This window comes from Phocoena sinus, chromosome 14 (genome assembly GCF_008692025.1).
Source record: "Phocoena sinus isolate mPhoSin1 chromosome 14, mPhoSin1.pri, whole genome shotgun sequence".
Taxonomy (NCBI): Eukaryota; Metazoa; Chordata; class Mammalia; order Artiodactyla; family Phocoenidae; genus Phocoena; species Phocoena sinus.
In genome coordinates, this window is record NC_045776.1 from 61,416,835 (window position 1) to 61,427,519 (window position 10,685).

General features: G+C 39.3%; 1 protein-coding gene across 3 annotated transcripts in view; it reads right to left on the minus strand.

The window, feature by feature from the left end:
• SPIRE1 (spire type actin nucleation factor 1) overlaps positions 1 to 10,685 on the minus strand; it is a 211,605-nt gene that overhangs the window by 157,771 nt on the left and 43,149 nt on the right. For all 3 annotated transcript variants that reach the window (XM_032602954.1, XM_032602953.1, XM_032602955.1), the window contains exon 2: positions 10,427 to 10,461. In XM_032602954.1, the coding sequence (XP_032458845.1) occupies positions 10,427 to 10,461 (35 nt within the window). The remainder of the gene's footprint in view (positions 1 to 10,426; positions 10,462 to 10,685) is intronic.

The window sequence follows — 10,685 nt, forward strand, 5'->3', positions numbered from 1 at the left end:
GAAAATGATCCTAAGGGGAAACAAAAAACAGCTCAAAATTCAGTTATACTAGGCCAAACTATGTTTCAACACACAAAAGTTTATATTTCTACTTGAAATATAAATTATATAAAGATTATTTCAAAAGTCTCTGATTTAGCATTCAAACATTTAAATATTCTCTCATAAAACAGATTTGAAGTAAATTACTTAAAGAGTTTGGGGGATTACTCCACCCTCTGACTCTGAGTTCCATAAAAACAATTTTTAAAAAGAAACAGCAAGGGACTTCCCTGGTGGAGCAGCGTTTAAGAATCCGCCTGCCAATGCAGGGGACACGGGTTCAATTCCTGGTCCGGGAAGATCCCACATGCCACAGAGCAACTAAGCCCATGCGTCACAACTACTGAGCCTGTGCTCTGGAGCCCGCGAGCTACAACTACTGAGCCCACACGCCTAGAGCCCGTGCTCCGCAACAAGAGAAGCCACCACAATGAGAAGCCCGCGCATCACAACGAAGAGTAGTCCCTGCTCACCACAACTAGAGAAAGCCCACGCACAGCAATGAAGACCCAATGCAGCCAAAAAAAATTAATCTTTTTTAAAAAGGCTTTAAAAAAAAAAAAAAAGAAACAGCCAGAAAATGAAATAAAAGACATCCATATTGGAAGTGAAGAAGAAAAGCTATCTCTATTCACAGATGACATGATCTCTTACATAGAAAATCCTAGGGAATCTACTAAGAAACTACTAAAACTAATAAATGAGTTCAGCAAGATTGCAGGATACAAGATCATTATACAAAAATAAATTGCACTTCTAAATATTTACAGTGAACAATCCAAAAACGAAATTAAGAAAACAATCCCATTTATAATCACATCAGGTCAACTGATTTTTGACAAGGGTACCAAGATCATTCAATGAAGAAAAATAGTCTCTTCAAGATATAGCTCTGGGGCTTCCCTGGTGGCACACTGGTTGAGAGTCTGCCGGCCGATGCAGGGGACACGGGTTTGTGCCCCGGTCCGGGAAGATCCCGCATGCCACGGAGTGGCTGGGCCCGTGAGCCATGGCTGCTGAGCCTGCACGTCCGGAGCCTGTGCTCCGCAACGGGAGAGGTCACAACAGTGAGAGGCCCGCGTACCGCAAAAAAAAAAAAAAAAAAAAAAAAGAAGAAGATATAGCTCTGGAACAACTAACCGGATATCCACATGCAAAAGAATGATGTTGGACTCTTCATACCACATCTAAAAATTAATTTTTCTTTCTTTATTTATTTTTGGCTGTGCCACACGGCATGCAGGATCTTAATTCCCCGACCAGGGATTAAACCCACACCCCCTGCAGTGGAAGCATGGAGTCTTAACCACCAGACCACCAGGGAAGTCCCTAGCAATGCACTTCTAGATATGCCACCAAACGAGAAAGAAAAAACAGAAGACTGGTCTTCATCAAAATTAAAAACTTTTGTGCTTGAAAGGATACCATCAAAAAAATGAAAAGAAAACTCACAGAATAGGGGGAAATAGCTGCAAATCATATATCTGACAAGGAACTTGTCTCTAGAATATATAAAGAACTATTACGACTCAATAATAAAAAGACAAATAACCCAATTAAACAATGGGCAAAGGATCCAGACATTTCTACAAAGATGTACAAATGTCCAATAAGCACATGAAAACATGCTCTGCTCAACATCATCAGTCATCAGGGAAATGCAAATCCATACCACGAGATGCCATTTCACACCCACTAGGATGGCTAGAACAGAAGTCAGATGATAAGGAGTGTCAGCGAGGATGTGGAAAAACCAAAACTTTCATACACTGCTGGTGCAATGTGGCAGTTCCTCAAAAGTTAAAACACAGAGTTACCAGTTGACCCAACAAATTCTGCTCTTGTGTATATATCCAAGAGAAATAAAAACTTACATCCACACAAAAACCTGTACAGAAATGTTTATAGGAGTGTTACACATAATGGCCAAATGGTGGAAATGACTCATATGTCCACCAACTAATGAATGGGTAAAAACAAAATATGGTCTATCCATACAGTTGAATATTCAGAACTAAAAAGGAATGAAGTATTGATATATGCTATAACACAGATAAAGCCTGAAAACATTATGTTAAGTAAAAATCACAGTCAGTCACAAAAGTCCACGTATTATGATTCACTTACATGGAATGTCCAGAGCAGACTAATCTATAGAGAAAGAAAGTAAATTAGTGGTTGCTAGGGGAAGTGGGAAGATGGGGGATGATAGCTAAAGGGTAACAGATTTCTTTTAGAGGTGACAAAAATGTTCTAAAGTGATTGTGGTGATGGCTGCATAATTCTGTGAATATAACAAAAGCTAATGAATCACACACTTTAAATGGTTGGTTAACTTGTACCGACCATTTGTGAATTACATTTCAATAAACCTCTCACAAAAAATTAAGAAACACCATCATCAAAAGAAATTAGGTAATTATCACAATATCACAACATCAATTTTACTGCTAACAGGCTTTTCTTTTAAATATGTCTTACAATATCTGCCAAATACAGTAAAATCTCTACAAAATTTAGGGAAGATGCCAAGAGACACCACACTGAACAGCAGAAGCTCTCTTAGTCAGCCTCTATCTAGCTGACTTACCCATCTCACACTCCCCAGTCCTCTAGAGACCATACTGACTGATCTCCGTGACAACTACTGGCCATGAACAGGCTAGCTACTCTAAGGTCACCAGGTAGGGGAGCTGAATGTTTACCACAGGTCAGTTGAGTCTGGTCCCAAACCTATTCATACAACTCTACTTATGTGACTACAAAAACAATTTAATTAAATGATGCTTTAACTGATGAAATGTGAATGCATAAAAACGATACCCCTCTGAACTACAAGCAAATGAAGATACATAGCAAAATAAGAATGACCGTAATGAAACAGAAGAAAATTTCAGAAGGAAATGATTTTTCCCTTGAAGAGACACTGGATCTACATCCAATCTTTAACACAGCCTCTAAGACCTGGCACTTGTCTGCCTCCATTTCCTATACCTTCCCCCTCACACTCTCCATGCTGACATCCTGTTCTCTGTCAGTTTCAACAACAGCTTGCTCTCTGAGTCCTCACTATGATGTCCTTTTGCCTGGAAAGTTCCACTCCATATCCAAACCCTTTCCATCAGCCTGGCTAACTCCTTAAAGCCAAGTTTGTCATTTACACAAAGATGCATGTATCCCTAAGAGTAGCACAGAAAGGTGCTCAAAGAATAAGTCAACTTTATTATGTATACATGGGAAGAAATGTCTAGAAGAATATTCTCAACAGTCATTACAACTAGATGGTAGGGTATGAAGTTATTTTCACTTCCTTCTCTGTATCTGCCTGTGGTACAAAATACAACAAGCTAACATAATTTCTATAAAGAAAGGTACTTTGAAAAGGAAATAAAAATCTAGCTCCTTTGGACTTTCCTGGTGGCACAGTGATTAAGAATCAGCCTGCCAATGCAGGGGACACGGGTTCGAGCCTTGGTCCAGGAAGATCCCACATGTCACGGAGCAATTAAGGCTATGCGCCACAACTACTGAGCCTGTGCTCTAAAGCCCGCGAGCCACAACTACTGAGCCCACGTGCCACAACTACTAAAGCCCACGTGCCTAGAGCCCGTGCTCCGCAACAAGAGAAGCCACAGCAATGAGAAGCCCACGCACCACAACGAAGAGTAGCTCCCGCTCGCCACAGCTAGAGAAAGCCTACGCATATCAACAAAGACCCAATGCAGTCAAAAATAAATTAAATAAAATAAATTTTAAAAAAATCTAGCTCCTTTCCACTTTGATACTATCAGCATTGTATTATCTGTGTTGAAAATTTCTATTTTATCTTACTAAAAACATTTAAAATTTAAACTATTCATTAAGGCAGATTGATATGGCCCCTGGATAAGGCAAATTATTATTTTTTTAAGGCAAATTATTAAGAAAACTTTCTACTCTATTATCAAAGTACTTAGAAGTGCTTAAGTTACCTGAAAGGTAAACTTTCTGTTCCTTCAAGAATAAAGTGTTTACTCCCAGATAATTTGGTTACTCTGAAACCCTTTGTGAGACATACATAGAGTACAACTGTCACTGGTCTTCAAATATAGTAAAAACTACACAAAGGAACACTACTTGTTATAAATTTTGTGTCCTATGGTCAAACAATGTTGTTGTGGTCCAAGTGAAGGTTGGAAAAGAATTTCCAGACACAAGGCAGAATGTAAGGAAGATAGAGTTTATTAAAGAGAAGGTCGCTGTAAGAACAGCAGGCCTTAAAGGGTCGCTGCAAGAAGAGCGGGCTGACTTCCTGGTAGCCAGGGAAGTTGACCCCCTTTGTGGGCTGGTAGCCAACTTTTACAGCCTCAAGACAAAGAAAACTCCTGCTGTCAGGATGGCATTAGGTGATTGGTCAGGATGCTACAACGTTACTACACGGTGATTATTTTGCCTAATATGGAGTCAGGGGGCTGTCTGGTTTAGATTAGGAGAGCCCCTGGCAGCAGTTGCTATGGGGGCCTGGTTAATTCCAGAATTTTTGTCCTGTGTCCTTGATGTAGGGTGTCCTTGATGTAGGGCTTCACAAATGTCCCCTGTATTTACGACATGTATGACTGTACCACAGAAAGGCCATTTTGGTAATATTCTCTGAGATAGAGTGAGAAGAGAGGGGAGCGATGGGAATGAGGGGGCAGAGGAGAGAGAGAGGAGCTATCATGATGCCGCCAGTCTACATCTGATGATACATGAAATCACATCATCAATATCTCACTACTGTACTCCAGTACAGACCCTTCACCTAACAATGGGGCTAGAGTTTCATGGCTGGCGTTCGTTCACTCCTTTTTCTGGTTTCCATTCAAAAGAAACATATCCCTGGGCTACATAATGCCAGGACTGAAAGAGTCATAGGTGAGAAGCATATACAGAATAAGGACAATTTCACTGTCCCCAATGGGGCACAAAATTAATTATCAGCATTATGCATATGCCTCACACAGCAGACAAATAAAGGCTGGATAAACACAAACATAAGAAAGGTGAAGAGATGTGGTTCTGCAACATACTGGCTATACGGCCTTGGGCAAGTTACTTAACCTCTCCGTACTTTAGCTCTCATTTCCAAAATGCAAATAATAGTATCCACTTCATAAATTTGTTGTGAGAATTAAATTAATGCCTATAACAGTAACTCAGCATAGAGTAAGCTCTAAAGTGTTTTTTAAAGATGTATGTGGGGGGCTTCCCTGGTGGCGCAGCGGTTGAGAGTCTGCCTGCCGATGCAGGGGACACGGGTTCGTGCCCCAGTCCGGGAAGATCCCACATGCCGCGGAGAGGCTAGGCCCGTGAGCCATGGCCGCTGAGCCTGCGCGTCCGGAGCCTGTGCTCCGCAACGGGAGAGGCCACAACAGTGAGAGGCCCGCGTACCGCAAAAAAAAAAAAAAAAAATGTAGGTGGGAATGAAACAGTAAGTACTTATATACAGTACACATGAACTTTATTTCTAAGATGGGAAGATGAATCTTTTTCATAGTTTCCCTCAGTAAAGCTTAAATTTTTCCACTATGCTCTGATTTTTACAAACTAGCTCTATCAAGATTAAAGTATTGACAAAAGTTATTTAACTTTATATAATGCTTTAACCAATTCCACTTAAAATACAGCAAATCCATCAAGGAGAACAGAACAGGACTGTCCTGGTTACTCATTTAACCTTCTTGCCTGCTAAAGGGAAAGGGCTTCTGAGTGCTACATAATTAACTGTAGTTAATAGAAGACAGAATGTGATGAAATTTGGAAAGCTAAAAACAATGAAAAGGTCTCAATTAAGATGCTTGAAAATTCAAATCTTTTATGTTTTAGTATTTTTAAGTGCTTAGCCTTTTCTTCAAGTATGAGTATATAGCCCACAAGACTATTTAAATAATGGCAGAAGGAAAAACTTGTAACCTGGGAGTGAAAGTTCCCCTAAACTGTGGTTGGGACTGCTTCCTTGACAAGCAAATCCCAAGTACAGGTCAGTCACTCAAGACTTTTTTTGTTGTTTTTTTTCACTCAAGAGTTTATAAATTACCAATTTGAGCTGTGAGCCATTCCGGGAGGGGAGGCCGAGGGAGAGTAACACACTATTTACCTTGCGGGTCCTCCTCAAAACCAAAGGGACAGAATACAGATCAGTGGTTGCCAGGAGTTGCGGGCTGGGGAGGGAAAGACAAGAGGGGGAGTGGGGGGGAACCTGGGGGGGGGGGAATGGAACTTGAACTTGACTGTGTAGATGGTGTTTGTCAAAACGAATAATTTTAACTAAAAAGTTTAAATTCTACTGTATGTAAATTATATCTTCAAAAAATAGAAACAAAGCTGTAAAAAAAATTAAATTGCCTATTAAAGTAAAAATTTTGCATATCTTTTACAACAAACTACATGAAAGATTTCCTTTCATGAGTTCAAACGCTGGAAAATACTCATATAATCCAGTGTATTAAAACAAATTTCCACACAGTGAGAAATAAGGAAAAACACCCAATTTTAATAAACATTAAGCTATTCTTGAGGTACAAAATCCCATAACAGTTGACTGAATGCCTAGGTATGGCCTCCTTGCTTTCTCTAAAGTCCCAGTTTCGCTTGGTTTTTGTGAATACAGGTAAAGTATTAAAAAGAGAACTATCAGTAAAACTAGAAAAGAATCCATAATACGATTTTTATGTACTAAGAAAACTATTAAAAAACAGTCAAACACTTCAAGTCACATCTTTCAGCCACGTGGAAAGGTGAGGGGGGCTGCGGCTCCCCTCGGGTCTGGGAGCCTCGCCAGGAGTCGGACCTTCTCCCCCACGGGGAAGCCGCAAGCGTCCGCCGTGTTCATTCACAGGCTCCCACGACCACGACCCCACTGTGTTCATTCACCGGCTCCGCACTCAAGGCTCGACCTTGTACAACGAGTCGCCTTAGGACAAGACCAGACCGAAGAAAATGGGGCGCTGACGGAGCTCAGGCGCGCCCCTCCCTCCTCCCAGGGAGAGGCTGGACGCACGTGAGCCATGGGCCTCCAAGTGCTCTCGGTGGTCGAGGCCCCTTCCCACTCCTCCCACATGCACCGGGGTTCGCAGTCCTGGCTGGAGTAGACCCAACTCCAGAGAGGGCCTGTGGGGCTTCTGACTTACAGGAGATACAGGGAATCCCTTTTCTCAACAGAAAAGCAATTTTAGGGTGAAAAGAGGCTCTAGAAGTCACCGTTCTGACCCTCGCTCTCAAAACAGACTGGCTTCATCCCTATATCACGGCTTTCCTCACCTTCCACCATCCACCTTAAGGCTCTGGTTTGACCTCTCTCGACCCCCAATTCCATTTCTCAGGAAGAAGTATCTCTGCTCTTCAGGCCTCAGCCCAACAGTTCTCAAACTAGTTAGTTTCAGGACCCCTTTTACACTCAAAAATTACCAGGGAGTCCAAGGAGTTTTTGTTTATATGAGCTATAACCTATCAAACATTTATTGTATTAGAAATTAAAACTGAGAAATTTTTAACAGCTTTATTGGAGTATAATTGCTTTACAATGGTGTGTTACTTTCTGCTTTATAACAAAGTGAATCAGTTATACATACACATATGTTCCCATATCTCTTCCCTCTTGCATCTCCCTCCCTCCCACCCTCCCTATCCCACCCCTCTAGGTGGTCACAAAGCACCGAGCTGATCTCCCTGTGCTATGTGGCTGCTTCCCACTAGCTATCTATTTTACGTTTGGTAGTGTATATATGCCACTCTCTCACTTTGTCACAGCTTACCCTTCCCCCTCTCCATATCGTCAAGTCCATTCTCTAGTAGGTCTGTGTCTTTATTCCCATCTTACCGCTAGGTTCTTCATGACCTTTTTTTTTTTTTCTTAGATTCCATATATATGTGTTAGCATACGGTATTTGTTTTTCTCTTTCTGACTTACGTCACTCTGTATGACATTCTAGGTCCATCCACCTCACTACAAATAACTCAATTTTGTTTCTTTTTATGGCTGAGTAATGTCCCATTGTATATATGTGCCACATCTTCTTTATCCATTCATCCGATGATGGACACTTAGGTTGCTTCCATCTCCTGGCTATTGTAAATAGAGCTGCAATGAACATTTTGGTACATGACTCTTTTTGAATTACAGTTTTCTCAGGGTATATGCCCAGTAGTGGGATTGCTGGGTCGTACAGTAGTTCTATTTGTATAAAACTGAGAAATTTTGATTGAATCATTCAAATGAAACTTGTTTAAAATAATATTAAATATGTTAATATGTGTAATGTTTTTATAGAAACTCAAATAGTGAAAGGGGTGGTATTGTTTTACATTTTTGCAAAATCCCCCTCTCTCTCTGTCTCTGCCCCCTTTCTACCACTACCAGCACCAAATGTATGGTCTTACCCAAGCTAAAAAACAAAACAAAACAAAACAAAACTTCCTACTTAAACTATCTCCTCCTTCTCTGGAGTCAAACTTCTTGAAAAATTTCCCACTCCCTCTACTGCCCCTACTTTTTATTATTTTAATTATCAAAGTAATATACAGTGACATTCTCATTTCAAAACAAATCCAAGCAATATAGATAAACCACCATCCACAATCCCAATCTCTTCCCCAGAGGTAATGACCACTGTTACTCTAAAAAATACCCTGAACCCATTCTGTAAACTGAATATCATACTGAACTTTTTTTTTTTTTTGCCGTACACGGGCCTCTCACTGTTGTGGCCTCTCCCGTTGCGGAGCTCCGGACGCGCAGGCTCAGCGGCCATGGCTCACGGGCCTAGCCGCTCCGCGGCATGTGAGATCTTCCTGGACCGGAGTACAAACCCGTGTCCCCTGCATCGGCAGGCGGACTCTCAACCACTGCACCACCAGGGAAGCCCCCACACTGAACTTTTTATTTTCTCATGATTTTCCCTTTCCAAACAGACCAAAAAAAAAAAAAAAATCTGAGAGTTCTGTTTAGATTCCAATTCTTTTGGTGATCCAAGTTATGGATCAAAGAGGAGATAACATGAAGTGACATTCCTATACAAAGCAAGTGCTAAACAAAATGTTAAAACCATGCTGATCTTATAGCAACAAAACATAGTAAGAATAATGAGATTTACGACTATGCCTTGTATGTAAAATCCTTACATTTCATTACCTAAATGCAGATGAATGCTGATTATATTTGTATCATTCTGATAGAGATAATAGTGTCTTTAGAGTTTATAAAACTTCTTCACCTATATAATCACTTTAAAATTTTACAACCCATGAGATTAACAGAGATTATCTTTAACATTTTATAAGTAAGAAAGCCAAAGTTCTGAGAGAAAAAACTACTTGCTCAAAATTACATAGCTAGAAAGATGCACACCAGAAACCACAGACAGAACTTGTATTTTTGGACTCAAATCAAATCCCAATCCTTTATATCATATTGAACAATACATCAAAAATTGTCACAATAAAAAAATATTAAGTTCTTGCTCATTTTTACAGCTAATTTGGAAGAAATTACTTCTACTTCTCAAGTTGAACAGAAAACATAAAATGCGTTGAATAACTTCTGAATGCAAAAAAGAATAAATTATTTTTGCTTCTTTATTATATAATATAATCCCTTAGGAATCTTACATCTTACTTAAAATAACAATTAAAATTTAATAAAACCTACATCAACATGTAAATGTGTTATAAAATTAGAAAAATAACTTCTTAAATCCTTAATTAGGCATTGCCATTAACAAAAGACCTAAGACTCCTAATTAAGGCTGATGCAACAGCTCCAGAAAAGACCACCACACATACATAATTCATCAATGCTGCCCTCATATTTCAGTGTCACCACTGAAATTTCTGCAAGGGACACATGGAGTCGCATTAAATTTCACAATCAGAATTTTAAATTATTTAAATTATTAGAAAATAATAAACCTACTTATACAAATGACAAAGCATTTAATTCATCAATAATCTTGCTGAAACACTTACCAAGTCCCTATTTTTTCCTACTCCCAGGCAACTCCATAGGAGTCCAATACATTTAAAAGATTATGACACACTACATTGGATTATTTAAAAATTGAATGTAAACTACTTCTTATTAAGGGCTCTGAATCTTAGTTAACTCCATTTCATAAACAACAACATAGGAAATTTTTTAACCTATGACTAAGCTGATCTTTATAACACACCTTGACATTTTAAAACTACGGACGAGATAACTGATTTTTCTTCACATTTTACTCTTCCTAAATATAAAAGATATATACTTTCTCTCAGTACATCCTCATCAGAAAACCAAAAACCCATAGTGAGGTATTTCAGAACTCAAGTTAGTCTAAATAGAACTTCAAAGCTGCATTACTGAGAAATATTTGAGGATTTCTCTTACCTCTGTTTCTGTACAATGTGAATATTCCAATTTACCTGTAATGAAAATACAAAAAGTTACTTTCAGAGGATTTTGGGTTTTTTATCATTGACAAAAAATATCTGAGCTATTCTGACTATGGCTTCATTATATCTATGAAAATTTATACAAAATAAAGGTGTTAGAATGACCAAATTTCTGGAAGGTCCTGCTTAAGGATTTAAGTTTAAAAATACCCATAAAAGAATAATAAAGAAAAAGATGGGAAGAACGTGCTTAA